This window comes from Pongo abelii, chromosome 8 (genome assembly GCF_028885655.2).
Source record: "Pongo abelii isolate AG06213 chromosome 8, NHGRI_mPonAbe1-v2.0_pri, whole genome shotgun sequence".
Lineage (NCBI taxonomy): Eukaryota > Metazoa > Chordata > Mammalia > Primates > Hominidae > Pongo > Pongo abelii.
In genome coordinates this window covers 63,796,949-63,813,285 of record NC_071993.2, presented here as the reverse complement: position 1 = coordinate 63,813,285, position 16,337 = coordinate 63,796,949, and the positions used below count along the sequence as shown (strand labels likewise).

The 16,337-nt window shown below is 49.5% G+C and overlaps 1 protein-coding gene across 7 annotated transcripts in view; it reads left to right on the top strand.

The window, feature by feature from the left end:
• TSPAN14 (tetraspanin 14) overlaps window positions 1-16,337 on the top strand; it is a 63,110-nt gene that overhangs the window by 37,692 nt on the left and 9,081 nt on the right. For 6 of the 7 annotated variants that reach the window (XM_024253695.3, XM_024253694.3, XM_063727591.1 and 3 more), the window contains 3 exons: window positions 10,625-10,675; window positions 13,126-13,272; window positions 15,187-15,357. The exons of the other annotated variant lie outside the window; for it this stretch is intronic. In XM_024253695.3, coding sequence (XP_024109463.1) covers window positions 10,625-10,675; window positions 13,126-13,272; window positions 15,187-15,357 — 369 coding nt within the window. The remainder of the gene's footprint in view (window positions 1-10,624; window positions 10,676-13,125; window positions 13,273-15,186; window positions 15,358-16,337) is intronic. 7 annotated transcript variants of the gene reach the window in all.

Sequence of the window (16,337 nt, the reverse complement as noted above, 5' to 3'; positions counted from 1 at the left end):
CTTTCTAAATAGACTGTAGGCCTGTGTTACCCAGGAGAGTCCTTTGCTTGTCTTTAGTTTAAAAAAAATTTTTTTTAATGACATTCTGCCATTGGCTTTCTCAGTGACTTGGGTCTGTTTGAGCCTACCCTTGTAAAATGTGTGAATTTGCCTCTGTGCAGCCTGTTTCTGAGTAAGATGAGAGTCATGGACATCTGTGCTCTGTGACCAGCATGGCTTGAGGCCTCTTCCTTCAAAGTCACAGATGCCTCCTGTGAGTAGGGTGAACATGTAATCTCTGGTTCAACTTTTGAGAGTAAGAGAATTTTGAGAGTCTTGAGAATTTTGCCAGAACAACAGGTGTACCCCAGGCCTGTCCTGTGCAAACCTGGGCATGTGGCCACCCTGCACAAGAAAGGGAAGACAAGCCCAAGGTGGAAAGATCAGCTCTCTTCCCTTACCTCTGTGTAGGGCATCTTTGCAGGTGGGGTCTTATTCTCTTCCTCCGACTTTTATTATGCTTCTCTTTATAGAGGACTTGCCACCTCCCAGGATAGTCTGCTGTTCCTGGGGCTCTTCTGACTGATGGAGAATTGCCCTTATTTGAGCTGAACTCTGCTCCTTTGATATCAGGCCCCAAGGCCTGATCCCTAGATCTTCAGGCAAATGATTTCTTCATTACCATCTCAGTAATGCAGTCAAAAGGGAAAAGTCTAGTGTTTTAATAATGTATATAGTGTACTTTTGTTTTCACTGCTGGGAAGATATCCCTTTTTCTCTTCAAGTAGTATTTAATCAACTTTTGTAATTTCATGGAAATTCATAAAGGCTAAACAAGGCATCCCAGGTTTACTGCATTTCCTCTTCCATGCCCCAGCGTCCTGTCTGCAGGCACACAGTTTCATATCCTGTGAGTAGTATCCTTGCAGTCTTAAGATATGCATTTTCACATCAGCATCTACTAATACAGAACATCTACTAATATAGAACATTCCAGGTTGCAACATTATCTTTCCAATTGTATTTTTAGAAATTCCCGTATTGGACATTTAGGTTGTTTCCATTTTTTTTGCTATCCTAGATAAGGATGCAGTGATTAGTTTATATAATACACATTCTTCCCTTTAGGGAAGGGAGGGAAATTATTCACTGAGATAGATTCCCAGGAGAGATTAATTGGGTCACAAGGTGTGTACATTGTTTTGACCTGCCTGAACATACAGTCAAAATCACATCCCCAGAACGACTGCCCCAATTCATAGGAAATTGACTGTCTTTTGGCACTGTGTGTGTGTGTGTGTGTGTGTGTGTGTGTGTGTGTGTATGTGTGTATTTCATCATTTAGGCTTGCCAAGGCAGAGGGCAGGGATTGCTTAATCAGAAACTCCACTAGAACTTAAGGAGTGGCCTGTGGTGCTGATGCCTGCATGGCCTCAGCCCCTGATTTCCCCAACTTAGGCAGGTGTGAGGCTGGGACCACCAGTTGGGATTACTGAGGAAGGGATGTTCCAGGTGCTCTGAGATTATTGCCTGGCACACAGGACTGTTAAATGCTTGCACGTACTTTCAAGTCTTAAGTAGCTTAGTGTGCTTGTATAACTCTGCCTCCTTGGCTGGTAAATAATCAGCATGGCATAGTCTACAGGAGTGATTTTTCTTGTTTGTACTTTTTTTCTTTAATGGAAATCCTTCTTATAATGATCACTTCTATTGATGTCTGATTTGGATAGAATAACATTTATTCATTTCAACTGTACAGTTCAGTGACAGCTGTACATGCCACATAATCACCATCATCACAATGAAGATACAAAACATTCCTATCACCCCAGAAACTTTCCTTGTGCCCCTACAGTCATGCCTGCCCCACCCTACCCCTTCCCTGGGTGATGGTTGTTCTGCCTGCTGTTGCTATAAATTAAACTCTTTGGTATCTGACTTTTTTTAGTTAGGTGGTAGTGTCTCTGTTGTTTTTCTGTTTTTAATTACTTTTTAAAAATCTTTTGAAATTATTTTTTATTTTTTAATTGTACAATATAACAACATTTGTCATTAAAACCATTTTAAGTGTATAGTTCATTGGCGTTAAGTACATTCACATTCACCTTGATTGCTGTTCTTATTTTTATTATTTCTTCCTTTCTACTTGGGATTATTTTGCTTTTTCTTAGCTACTTAAACTGGAAGATTAGATCACTGATTTTTAGATCTTTTTTTCCTAATATAAATATTTGAAGCTGTACATTTTCTGCATCCCACAAATTTTGATATGTTTTCACTTGATTTGGTAAAAATAGTTTGCATATGCATACTCTATGAACTGTGTCTCCTCCCACCTCCAGGCTGACTTCAAGAGTTTCTCCTTTTATTCCGGATTATAGCAATTTTATACATGCTGGTATAGTTGTCTTTGTGTTTATTCTTTTTGGAGTTCATTGGGCCTTTGAGATTTGTGGGTTTATAGTTTTCATCAGATTTGGAATATTTTAGCTATTATGTTTTCAAATGCACACCTTTTTCTCCCCTTCCCTGTCCCATTTCCCTAGGACATTGTTTATCTAGGTCACAGAGGCTCGGTTTAGTTTTTTATTTTGTTGAGTGTTTTACCCTTCTCTTTTAGTTTCCATAGCTTTGTCTTCAGCTTTACTGATCTTTCCTTCCATAGTGTCTCATTGGCTGTTATACCCATCTAGTGAAGTCTTCATTTCTAATATTGTAGTTTCTATTTCTAGTTGTTACATTTAGGTCTTTTTTATGTCTCCAGTTTCTTTCCTTATCATATTTATATTTTCCTTTAAATTCCTGAACATATTTGCAATACTTGTTTTGAAGTTGTTGCGATTTCATCTTCTTTGTCATTCTTGTGTCTTCTATTTACTGAATTTTTTCTCTCATAGCTCACTTCTTTCCTTTTCTTGCCTATCTAGTAACTTTTGATTGGATGTTAGTTATAGTTTTTCTAAGTATTCTTCCCTAACAGTATTAAGTCTTTTGTGTCTGACATCTTTCATTTAATATCATATGTGAGATTCATTCATGCAGTTGTACGTAGTTGTAGATCTTTTATTCTTGTTGTGTAATATTCTATTGTGGGGATATATCATTTGTGTTATTTACAGTTTTAGGCTATTAAGACCTGTTACAGTGATATAAAAACATACCGGTGTTGGAGACCTGAGTATAGGGTATCCCAGGCTTTGTGTGGCTGAGCAGGATGAAATCCCATCCTTCCTCTCCAGGTCCAGATGGTTTTAGTGTGATAGTTTAGAGCTGAGCTTTTCAGACTATGGCTTGCAGGCCAAACCTGGCCTTCCGCCTGTTTTTACACATACAATTTTATTGGAACACAGCCACACCCATTCATTTATGTATTATCTATGGCTGCTTTCCCATTATAACAGCAGAGTTGAGTAATTGCTACGGGGATCATCCAGCACACAAAGCTGAAAATATTTACTATTTGGCCCTTTACAGAAATACTGACCACTGCCTTAGTATCTTGATTTTCTACCCACTGTTAATCACTGTGAACTGTGCCAAAGTTAGGTTGGGGGGTTCCCTCTCTCCTGGGGATACTGCCTGTCACCTCCCTTGAATGGCTGTGCTCCCTCCGCCTTCCTTCCTTTCCAGGGCCTTGACTCAGGTTCCTGGGCAGGGCTCAGTGGGGGTCAACTCTCTGTTATCTGGCAACACAGAGACAGCTGTGGAAGCTGTCCCTGGAGCCCTCTGCACAGTCCTTCCCCACACTGGGGCCCTCACATGGGTTTGCTGGCTCTGCTGGGAGGGCACATGTGTTGCCTTTTCTCAGAACCACCCTTCCGGCAGGAGGAAAAGCTGGGGTGTGATAGCTATGTGACCCCATGCAAGGCACCTCCTGCTCTGGGCTCTGTTTCCCTCTGTCATAAGGAAGCCAAGCCCTAGCATCCCTTCTGGCTCCCAGACCTTCCGAACTCCCACTGAGAAGTGGCTTGGTTCAGACTTTCAACACAGGACAGATAACTGCAGCTCCTCCCTTGGCCCACTGGGCTCTCAGGGCCAGGTTGGGTCTGGGGTCTGCACCCTCTGGTCCTTTTCGGCTTCAAATTCAATTGAATCGTCAGCATTTCAAGTGGCCACAAGTATCTCTGTTGTTTCCTGAATGCCCCAGGCCTGGATTCAGGATTTCTTAATCTGGAGAGTGCCAGGACCTTGGGGTTTCCATCTGGCGTAATTTATAATGGCAAAACTTAGCCAGTGGGAGGTGCATGGGTCCTTGCTGCTTATTTTGCTGATTGGCAGACTGAGGCCCAGGAGAGGGATGGCTTCCTCGAGGCCGTGACTCTGTGAGTTAGGGACAAAGCTGAGACTCAGTCCTGGCTTCCTCCACTCCCTGCTGTTTTCTTTCCATCATCCTTTCCTACCTCACTTGAAAAGCCTCCAGAAGGCCCTATTTCCCTAAGCTCTGCTTCACTGTTGTCTCCAGAAGCCCAGTAGAACAGGTGCCTTTGGAAAGGACGTGGCCTTAGGACAGAGGCTGGTGCTGGAAGTAATTGGGGGTGGGGTACAGAACACCAGTGTCAAGAGAAGGAGACTCAGTGTCTTCAGGACAGCAGATGCTTGTGGCATATCCTTGAACGTCCCTCACATCTCTGCTGTGTCTGCCCTGCAGGAGGGCATGGCCACCTTGAGACTGGCTCTGGAATAAGCATGTCACGTAGGATCTTCCTTCAATCTTTACAACCTTCCTATGACCTAGGAAAGATCATCCCTGTTTTGTAGAGAACATAGGCTCAGAGAAGGTCTCGGACTCGCATGAGGCCCTGTCACTAGGTAGCTACAAAGCAGAGACTGGACCCAGGGCCGATTTTGTTCAGGGGAAGAGGCTCCGTGAATGTCAGCCTGAGTCAGCGCGTGGATTGTGCAAGACCCGGAGGCCAGCAGGGCAGAGCTTGAGAGCATCGCCTGTTGCTGGTGGTTCGCCTTGATCTTGCTGAGGAAAGGCCTCTGGGGCCTGCAGGAGTTGCCAAGTACTTTTATACACGCTTAAATGAAATCTTGCAAGGAGCCAAGGCCATTAAACCATGGGTGAGAGGCTGCCTTTGACCTGCTTGGAGCTGCATCTTTCTCCTCCAGTTCAGCAGGGCCTGGCCAGGTGTCACTTCCTTTGTGACTTGATTGTGCTTGGGTAAAGTACCACATGCTTGCTCATGTGGTAAGTGGATTTCTTGTGTCTGGACTCTGGCTGGACCAGCCCAGAGTGCCCCAAGAGGACCTCCTGCCTTTCGCAGGGGCATTTGCCTAAGGTGAAAGGTCAATATTTAATCTTTACAGTGACCCACAAAGAGGCCCTGCGGCCTTGTCCCCCTGCCCTGGTTGGGACACAGAGTGGTCTCACCACCTGACAGTGTGGGTCATTTGGCTTTAGAGCTGCACAGCCCCAAAGCCTCCCTGTGGAATTCCTACATCCCCGGGCCCTTGTGTGAGTGCCCCTGTGTGGAAGGCAGCTGCTCTGTGGGTGGTAAGATAATGTGTTGCCAGGGTCAGAGGCATCCAGGTTTGGTTCTTAAGTCTGCCACCAGCTAGCCATGTGACCTTGGGCAAAGGACCAAATTGCTCTACATTTGAGCTTTCCCATCTGAAAAATGAGGGTAATTGAGCCAGAGTTATGGGATATGGAGGGATAGCCCTTAGGTCCATTAAGTGTTTAATGCAGCGCACAGCTCCCAGGAAAGGGCAGCTATTCACAGTGACCATAGCAGTCTAGGTGCTCGCTGGTCCAGCAGAGAGAAGGCTGGCTTCTCCTCAAGCTGGGCCGGATCTGGGCCCCGTTCTTCAGTAGGTAATTCAGTTAGATCATAGGAGGGAGACAAAGAAGGTCACTTGAGGCTGGAGGGCACTCAGCTGAACCCTCACTCCCAGAAGATTGGCAGCCAGGGCTCACAGCAGCCAGGGCTTACCCGGCCTGGCCCCATGGACCATCTGCTGCAGAGTTCCAGGGAAGGGTTCCGTGGGGTGAAGCGGGCCAATGACCCGGTTCATTCATGGGACTGTTATGTGAGCTCTCAGGCAGGTCACTTCCCCTGTCTAGTCCTCCCTCAATCTCCTGGTCTCTGAAACCAGGTTTGTTGGTACTCAGAGTTCCCGCCCTGGGCCACTGTTCATTGAACCCATGATCTGACATGTGATCCCCAAGTTCCTGTCTTTCCGGTGTGAGTTAACTTTAGTTCTTCCTTTAAAACAGAATGGAAAACAACACAAGGCCTTATTCTTTTTTTTTTTTTTGAGACGAAGTTTTGCTGTTGCTGCCCAGGCTGGAGTGCAATGGCGCGATCTTGGCTCACCGCAACCTCCACCTCCCAGGTTCCAGTGATTCTCCTGCCTCAGCCTCCTGAGTAGCTGGGATTATAGGCATGTGCCACCACGCTCGGCTAATTTTGTATTTTTGGTAGAGATGGGGTTTCTCCATGTTGGTGAGGCCGGTCTCAAACTCCTGACCTTAGGTGATCCGCCTGCCTTGGCCTCCCAAAGTGCTGGGATTTCAGGCATGAGCTACCACGCCCAGCCAAGCACTTATTCTTAGAGCTGAGAGAAGGAGAACTGCATGCAGTGGTGGGGAGCTGGCTTCCCCAGCAAACAGAGTGTCAGCCAGGGCTTTCCCTGGGGGCCTTGAGAAGAACAGCAAGCGAGGGAGGGTGTGGTCTGTGGGCCATATGCAGAGCGGTAAGCGGCTCTACAGCGGCCCTGCATTTGGGGAAGGGGCGATTGGAACAGAGGTGAGCAGGAGCGGGCCTACCTTTGCATGGGCACTGTGCCCCTGAGGGTGGGGATATGAACTGCTCTTGAGGTCGAGGGTCTTTTTGAGAACTTATGCAGACCAAAATTCCTTTTGTGAAACCAGTCACCTCTTCCTATTGTATCTGTTTAGTCACTATTTAGTCACCTAGGAGAACAAAACAACTAAAACAGCACCTCAGCATGAATTCACAGAAACCTATTAGTATAGATGGAACTGAGGCTGTTTTTTTTTTCTTTTTTTTTCTTTTTTTTGGGAGACCTGATCTTACCCTGTCACCACCCAGGCTGGAGCGCAGTGGTGCAATCTCAGCTTACTGTAGCCTTGACCTCCCAAGTTCAAGCCGTCCTCCCACCTCGGCCTCCGTGGTAGCTGGGAATACAGGCTTTTTTTTTTTTTTACAGCTAATTTTTTTTAAAAACTTTTTTTTTTTTTTAAAGAGATGGGGGTCTTGCTATGTTGCCCAGGCTGGTCTTGAACTCCTGGGCTCAAGCAGTCCTCCTGCCTCAGCCTCCCAAATTGCTGTGAGCCACTGTTCTCAGCCTGAGGCTGGTATTAATGTGGGAAACGATACCGTTAGAAGTCAGACTTAGTAGTCAAGGTGAGAGAAGGGGTGAGCTGTGAAGTGCAGTGTGGAGGAGAGAGGGGAGCTCCAGCAGTGGTTTTGTTGAGTGTCTTTAAGGCAGACTTTTCTCACCTGTCCCATGTGGCACCACAGGATGAGCGGACTGGCACAGAAAGCTGTTAGGCAGGGGCTGGAATGTCTGTTGGGAATGCTGGATGGGGCATCGGCCTCTGGGCTTGTTCTGCTCTGACCATAGGCGAATGCCCCTGTATAGAGCTTGACCCATGCACCTGGGCCAGGCTGAGCTTTTCTTGGCCCACATTTGCTCTGAATGCCTTTGGATTGAATCACACCCAGAAGTGTGCCTGGGGGTAGCTAGAAGGACCCAGGCAAGCACTGTCCTGGTCTTGAATCCTGGGGAGTCACTCATGCCTGCTCTGTGCCTACTGAGGGCCAAGCCCTCCTCGTTGTTGGGCTGCAACTCTGAACAAAACAGATAACATCTCTGGCCTCAGAAGGGCTTAGCTGGGGAGACACAATAGAGAGACAGCCCCCGTGGTCTGGGATCAGTGCCGTGAAAAAAATCAACAGAGGAGGTCACAGATGGAGGATGGGGAGCAGTTCCACTCAGGGTGGTAAAAGGAGGCCTTGAACGCAGTGAGGGAGGAGCCAGGAATGGATATGGAGGAAGAGCATTCCAGGCTGAGTGTCCAGGCTCTGAGGCAGGGGTGATTTTGATGACTTCAAGAAACAGAAGAATGTCAGGGTGGCCCAGGGAGTGGCATTGGAGCAGGGAGGTGGGAAGGAGATGCCGTGGGAGATGTGTGTGAAGCCTGGCTGCAGAGGCCCTTGGCGGCCATAGGAGAGACCGTGCATTTTCTTCTAGGTCTGCGTGGGAAGTCACTGCAGAGTTTCGAGGGGGGAGTTCCCAGCCCTGTATTTTTGAAGGATCAGTCTCGTTGCTTGGACCAGTGAGGAGCCCCGTGGGATCCAGACCCGAGTGGGTGGAGCCGGGGCAGGTGGGAGCAGAGACACTGGAGGAAAGCTGGTCGAATGCACTGTGTATTTGGAGGCAGAACCAGCAGAGGGTCCTCTGGGTTGAGTGTAGGTCAAAAGAGAAAGAAGGCACCAAGCCTGGGGTCTGGGTTTTCTCTCTTAACACTTGCTGGGTGGACGGTGGTGCCACTGAATGAGACGGAGAAGAGTTGAGGGGAGCTGGGTTGGGGTTGGGGGACCAAGGCTGCATAGTGGGGCACAGTAAGAGTAAAATATTGTTAACTGTCTTAGGAGGACAAGTAAAGTAGACATTAGGGTATTTGACTGGGGGCGTGGCCAGGACTGGACATCTGAGTGTGTCGCTCAGCAGTGTTTAGATGGTATTTAAGCCTTGTGAATTATGAGATCATCGAGAGGGCTCAGGGCAGAGTGAAGGAGCTAGGACTGTGAGTGAGGCCCACCAGCGTCTAGAGGGGTCTGAAGGAGGAGGAGAAGGAAGAGCAGGGAGGATGGCAGTCAGGGGCATATGCTTGGAGTCCCCGAAGCAGGGTGTGTCAGTGGAGTGGTTGGAGGAGGAGAGAATGACCAGCTGTGACCAATGAGGTCAGATACCATGAGGAAAAGTCTTGGCCTCCAGCTTTGGCAAGAGGGACGCAGGTCCCTTGGGGCCTTGAATAAGATGGGTGAGGATGGAGCCTGCAGGATTCGGCAGGTGGTGACCAGTCGCCTTCAGGCTTGCTCAGCATGCCAGTGTAAGACACCTGGGGAGGGAAAGGAATTGGTCATGCATTCCATCAGGAAAACCCTTCCCAGCTAGTCAGTTCAAGGGGAGGACCGAGAAGCGGGAAATGGGTGTGGTGTGGTAGAAAGGGCTAGGGATGAACCCAGGGAGCTCTGCCCCCTTGGCTTGGTGCTGTATCCAGTACTTGAGACGGTATCTGGCACTCGGGATGTACTCCGTGAATATTTGTTGAATGAATGAGTGAGGAGTGAATGAATGAACTGAGACTTGTGATTCAGCCCTTCTCCCTACTGCCTGGCATTTTGGTCTTGGCCCTCCCTGGGCCCCAGTGCTCTGCTTTTGTAAAATGGAGGGATTGGTTCTTGGTGGGGGTTCTTTACTTAGTGTTCACAGACCATTGTGGGAGCCAGCAGTGGGAAGCTGTGACCCCTCTAAAATTTCATACAAAATACTGGGCATGTGTGCATTTTCTGAAAGTGATCTGTGATCCAGAAGAGGTTGGATCACAGATCACTTTCAGGTTGGGTGAGACTTCCTGGGGCTTTCCCTGAGCCCTTTCTTTCTCTTCTAGCCCGTGGGGCTAGTTATTGAGTAAAATAGGCAGATCTCAAGCTCAAGGCTTGAGATCACTGGTAGTCATAGAGAAACGTGGTCCTGTTATTTATTGTGACATGGTGATAAATGGCAGTGAAATGCCAGTGTGGTGTAAAGTAGTCACAGAAAAACAGGAGGCAGCTTTATTAGCAAAGCCCACATTGTGTTTTGTTCTATATGGAAAAGCCCTCCCTGGTTCAGGAACCTGTGTGATGTATTTGGGTGGGCCCCTTTCTGTTGTGGTGCACATGGGGTGTGGGTTCCTGCAGGTGGGAAGTTGGGGTTGGGGGTGGTGCTTCTCTGGGGCGAGCTCATTGGTTAGAGCAGGCCTATTTTCATTCTCTGGCTAAAAACCCAGCCTTTCCTGAGCATAGATGCGCCCGCTGCTCAGTAGATAACAGTGGGGAGGAGGCTCAGCCTTGGCCAGTGAATGGCCTGGGCCGCTGGGTAGCTGCTTATCTGTGCCTGGAGTCTATCTCCAGGGCTGGAGAGCTGGGGTGTGTGGCAGAGATGCTGGGCTGTTTCCCCCCTTCCTCACCCTGTGGTGGTGCCTGGTCCTGTGCAGTCTCATCCTGCGTTGGGAACCTCTGAGGGGACCTGGGTCAGCCCTCCCAAAGGGTGATGTCTTCGTATACACCAGATAGTGCACTGAAATGAGTTCAGGGTTGCAGAAAGGGGAAGAAGCAGCACAGCCTGATGTCTGTGACCCATAGTCTCTCCAGGGTGGAGTCTGCTCTGAGATCTTTTCCTCTTCCCTCCCTGGGGCATAGGGTCATCTGAGGTTGAAGGAGTTTGTCCAGATATTCAGGAAGGTAGGTTCAGGTTATCTGTCATCTGCAGGGCCTGAGGGGCCATGTGGGATGTGAGCTAGGAGCATTCCCTACCTGGCAGTGTGGACTTTGCTCTATGAAGCATGTTCACAGTGCTGGTTTCCAACCTAACTTCCTTCTCTGTCTCTTTCCTCTGCCCCGCTTAGTTGGCTGGAGTTGTCTTCCTTGGAGTCGGGCTGTGGGCATGGAGCGAAAAGGTAGGTGTAACTGTCACAGGACACTGAGCTTCAGGTGGCCAAAACCAGATTCATTGGACTTCATTTTCCCTCCTCCAGTCTGTTCCCTGACAACAAGCATTTCTTGTGCAGTGTCAAGGTGTATAGTTGTCAATCTTTACAGACACAGCTCTTGCGTACTCTGCCCACATGATAGTATTGGCTGCTGGAGGCATGGGCTGAGGTGGTTGGGTTTTGAGCCCTGTGGATGTGGAGAGCTCAGCTCTTGTATGCAGCTGTGCCCAGAGCAGGCTTGGGGCAATCCAGCTTCCTGACCCTGTCTGTGCCTCTGGGAGCAAGCAGGCAGGTCCCTGAACACAGGCATGCTTATTGTTGAAGCCCTTATCCTCCAGGATGAGAAAGAGCAGGGAGCGGGGCTGGGTGACATGCCTCCAGGGTGACCTGTGGGGCAGGGGTGGGCCTTTAAGCACCTCTGGGCCTCCTTGCCCAGCCTCAGGAGGAGAGGGGAGGAGTGGAGACCTGGCTCCTACTGTCGGGAAGGACATGGGGCAGTTGCGGCTCCAGGAAGGGGATGAGACTGGATATGGGCAGGATGGGGCTGTGCTGCTGCTTGTTGCCCCGTGGCAGGGGTGCTGGGGAGGCGGTGAGGGCTGAAAAGGGCCAGGGAGGGAAGAGGGGAGGGGAGGGAAGCAGTAAGGTGGAGCAGGCCTGGCCAGAAAGAGCCAGGACTAAAGCTTCCTCTAGTGTCTTGGGGCCAGGCCTTCTTCCTTCAGTGGAACCTCCCTTTGCTTCCAGCAGGAGGAGGCAGGAGAACCTAGGTCTACAGGCTTTCCTGCCATGGTCTTAGGAACTGCATAAGGCCCACCTTCAGGTTTGGGCACCTTCAAAGTGGCCTGTGAACCCCTAAAGGGCAAGAGCTGGGGTACGATGTCCCTTTGCCCCAGTGACCCAGAAGCAGGTTCAATCTGTGCCTCACAGCACCACCGTGTGGCTGCCCCTGGGACTGCAGCCGCCTAACTGGGTGTGGCACTGAGTGTGAGCTGGCTACTACAATTCCTTTGAATCTGTCGATCTAAAATAATTAAAAAGGCCAGAACCTAGTTTAGAGAGAGTTTATTCAAGCACCCATGTTGACGACAGGGCTACCCAGGAAGCACAAATTCCAAAGAATGGAAGTCAGCCTTCCTGTTCGAAGTGTAGGAGCTTGGGATCATTTATCTAGCTAAAGCCAGACAGTCTCTGTTGCCCAGGCCGGAGCGCAGTGGCTGGATCTTGGCTCATTGCAACCTCCGCCTCCTGGGTTCAAGAGATTCTTGTGCCTCACCCTCCCAAATAGCTGGGATTACAGGCATGTGCCACCATGCCTGGCTAATTTTTGTATTTTTAGGTAGAGATGGGGTTTTGCCATGTTGGCCAGGCAGGTCTTGAACTTCTGGCCTCAAGTGATCTGCCCTCCTTGGCCTCCCAAAGTGCTGGGATTACAGACGTGAGCTGCCATGCCCAGACACCTATGTATGTCTTGATTCTTAGTCACAATGTTCTCATTAGTTGAGGCGGTCTTTTTCTTTCAGGAAAGGTATGTTTAACATTCCACACTGAAGATGTAATTGTCCCTGGGTCTTAGATGATATCCGATCTGAGTTAGTAAAGAACAATGAAGGAGGCAGTTAAACTTTAACAGAGATCAGTGACTAGAAGGGGGACTGTGGTCTCTCCAGTCCCTTAGTTCAACCATAATCTAAGAAACAGAATTGCAAACATGCTACATGACTCAGTCTCCAGGGCTTAGCTTCCCCCTTGGCATTTTACAAACCCTATGGAACTGCTCTGCCCATTGTGTGACTGTCTGTGTTTATATTTAAATTGAAATTGAATATAAATTAAAATTCAGTCCTTCTGTCTCATTAGCCACATTTCAAGTGCTCCACGACACCTATGGCCAGACAGTGGGGGTATAGTCTAAAACACCTCCATTGGTGTAGAAACTTCTATGGACAGCATTGCTTAGGCCTGTCCTTGGGTGTGTTTTCCACAAGAGTGTTCATATTGTGGCTGTTTTCATCTCAGAAGAGTAGTGTTCTTCATTAATTAGGTGCTAAATTGGGGGACTAACAAGGTCAGCCACCTGGGTGACCAGTTTGACCACAGGCCACAGGGCCCCGTTTCCCTCCAGGCCTGGAATAGGCACCCCAGAGGCTGCAGAAGAAGCCTGGTGGCTGCCTAGGAGGAACTCGCAGCGTAGGTGGAGGCCAGGAACACTTTCTGGGACCTGAGGTGGGCAGGGATCTCCTGGTCGGAGGGGCCCCTGAGGGCATGGATGGGGCCGGACTCTGGCCTGGCTGTCAACAAGAGGACTGAGCCTGGGGAAGCAAGTCCCTGTTTTCAGTACCACCTGCACCCCCTAGGGCTGCACCCCCTAGGGCAGCACCCCTTCTGGGCCAATGCTGCCCTGCTTTCTCTGTCTCTTTCAGGGTGTGCTGTCCGACCTCACCAAAGTGACCCGGATGCATGGAATCGACCCTGTGGTGCTGGTCCTGATGGTGGGCGTAGTGATGTTCACCCTGGGGTTCGCCGGCTGCGTGGGGGCTCTGCGGGAGAATATCTGCCTGCTCAACTTTGTGAGTGGCCACAGAGACAAGAGTGGGATAGGATGGAATGGGGTGCAGGCTCTGCTGGGCAGGATTATATGTTACCTGGTCAGAGCAGGTGGCAGCTCTTAGGAGCCTCCCCCAGGCCCCTGCCTGGGAGCAGGAGGCAGCCCTTTGCACTCTACTGTCTAGAGAAGCTGGTTCCTCCTGGCAGGAGAATTAGGTACCCTCTGGTTTTTAGCCCTGGGTGGGAGGAGCCAGCTGCCTATAGGCCAGCTCTACTCCCTGCTCCTTTGCCTTTTATCTTCCTTCAGAAGTTCTAAAAGAATTGTTTGTCTGCTACTGTCCTTTGCCCTTCCTGGCTAAGATCAAAAGATGTTGCAAGTAACCTTAAATCATTTCCCTCCTCCAAGGATGTGTGAGTCTGTTGGATGTACAAGTCAAAATCCCAAATTTCCTGGCAGAACTGCAGATTACTAAGAGTTTAGTTTTATATTTAGATACAAATTCATTTTTAGATTTATTCAGTTAAATAACACCTGGTGGGGAAAACACATTATCATATTTTGCAGTATATTGTTTGTTGACTTGATTAGATCAAGCCTTCTTTTTCCTGGACATAATTTTAAAAGCAAAGCTATGGGCTTTTTTTCCTAATTTTTCCTCTGGAAAAAAAAAAAAAAGCTATGTTTAGCATCTTGCTTTTATATGAACAGAGATTATGTTTTGGCAGGCCTTGTGTGCATGTGTGTGTTTCCTTTTTCTTTTTTTTTTTTTTTTTGAGACCGAGTCTCGCTCTGTCGCCCAGGCTGGAGTGCAGTGGCGTGATCTCGGCTCACTGCAGGCTCCACCTCCCAGGTTCACACCATTCTCCTGCCTCAGCCTCCCGAGTAGCTGGGACTACAGGCGCCCGCTACCATGCCCGGCTAATTTTTTTTTTGTATTTTTAGTAGAGACGGGGTTTCACCGTGTTAGCCAGGATGGTCTCGATCTCCTGACCTCGTGATCCTCCCGCCTCAGCCTCCCAAAGTGCTGCGATTACAGGCTTGAGCCACTACGCCCAGCCGTGTGTATGCTTTTTCTTACTTTGAAAGATTACTCCAAATTTGCCGGTTGTGGCAAGCTGCTTAGTGTCTTATATGGCCAGTGATAATGTCTGTGAGAGCACAGACTGCAGGCTGGGAGTCTGCCCTGATGGGATGTGGACCTGTGGCTGCACTGGCCCCTTGCAGAATGCCACCACTGCTTGTGGCCTGGGGCAGCTGAGAGCTTCTGGAGGGGTCTTTATGCAATCATATACTTTCATGCAGAGTTGGTCCAGATAACATTGGCACTTCCAGAATTGTAAAGAGCCCTGCAGGGAACTCACATGTCCTGCATGAACTATGTGACCTCAGGCAAGCTATATACCTCGTGACATAGCCATAGGTTCCTCGTCCCTGAAGTGAGGTAACAGATACGTAGGCACTCGATGGTTTTGTGTGTGTATGGGGAGACATCAGATAGTGTCTTGGGCACAGTGTCCGTCCGAAAGGAGCCGACATCCCAGGATGCCACCCTGGAGGGTCCAGGTGGAACTGCTGGGGTAGGACAGGCATTCATTCCTGTGATAGGGTTTCCTCTTTGTCCAGGGAGGAGGGCTGCTTCATAGCAAATGATTGACACATTGGCTTGGAGCTTTCTCAACACTTTTTCACTCATTTGAGTGTTATCAGCAATGCAGTGACATGGGTAGGGATAAATAGCCCCTTTTTACAGATGAAGCGAAGTTGCGCAGAGTCACCCAGCTAACTAAGTGTGGGGTTCTGGGGCCCCGATGTGGGACTCTCAGGTGCAGGTCCCACGCTCTGCTGAGGATGGTGGTTCTGGGTCAGGTGGGGTTATGTGTGTGGGGGTGCAGGCTGGTGGGGTGGTGACTCCTGCTCCCGTCCCCTTCCCCTGCAGTTCTGTGGCACCATCGTGCTCATCTTCTTCCTGGAGCTGGCTGTGGCAGTGCTGGCCTTCCTGTTCCAGGACTGGGTGAGGGACCGGTTCCGGGAGTTCTTCGAGAGCAACATCAAGTCCTACCGGGACGATATCGACCTGCAAAACCTCATTGACTCCCTTCAGAAAGCTGTAAGCACCTCCCCAGCGGGCCCCCGATAGAGCACGCGCCTCCCTGTGCTGCCCGGAGCTGAGTCTAGCAGGGGCACCAGGCCTTCTCTGTGGGTTTTCTGCCTGCAGCTTGGCAGACAGCAGGGAGGCCGTGGAACAAGCCACCCCACCTGTGGTCTGTTCCACTTTGCCGGCTTGTGGTTGCCTGGTGGGCCAGCCCTTTCCCATTGGGATTGGGCAGGCAAGTCCAGCTGCACCCGAGGCCACCCACCCCCACGTGCCCGGCCCTCCTCTTTCAGCCCCGGATCTTTCCAATCCTGTCCAATAGCCACACCAGCTGAAATCTTCCTTAGGCGCTGCATACCGTAAGGCACAGCTTCTTCCCCCTGGCTCATGACTCACTGTCTGACGCTATTCCTATCCCCTTCCTCCCCGGGACCTTTTCTCCTTCCTGTTTAAGAAGCCAGGGCTGCCTGGAGGAAGCTTTGTCAGATCTAGTGGAATGTGACCTCCCTGGAATATGTGCCCAGGGGTTTGTCTAAGCAGTCCCAGGCTGTGGCCTTTACTCCATCTGGTCCCCATCCCTCTTATCTCTCTCATGTGTGGCTGCACCTGGAGGCTTGGACCATAGTTGTCACAGCCCCCTGGGGAGGAACCCACTCCTTGGCCATGTCAGCCTGTGCAGTGCAAGGCTCTTGTTTGATCTGTGTGCTGACAGAAAGCCCAGCTTTCTTAAGAACTTTTCATGTGGAACACTTTGGTTTTGAGAAGAAAATAAATCAGAAACCATTAAAAATCTATGATTCACTCTCATTATTAACGAAAACTTGTTCACCTTTATTTCATGTATTATGGAATCCAGCAAAACCCATTTATGGGACCAAAGACCCTGCCTGTATTGTTATTACTAATGTGTATTAGTCTGTGAAAGTCACCAAATCCCAGCCATGTTTTGATGCCTCTCCTTTCTTTTCTGTTCAGTGCCACCGTCCTCTTTTCAT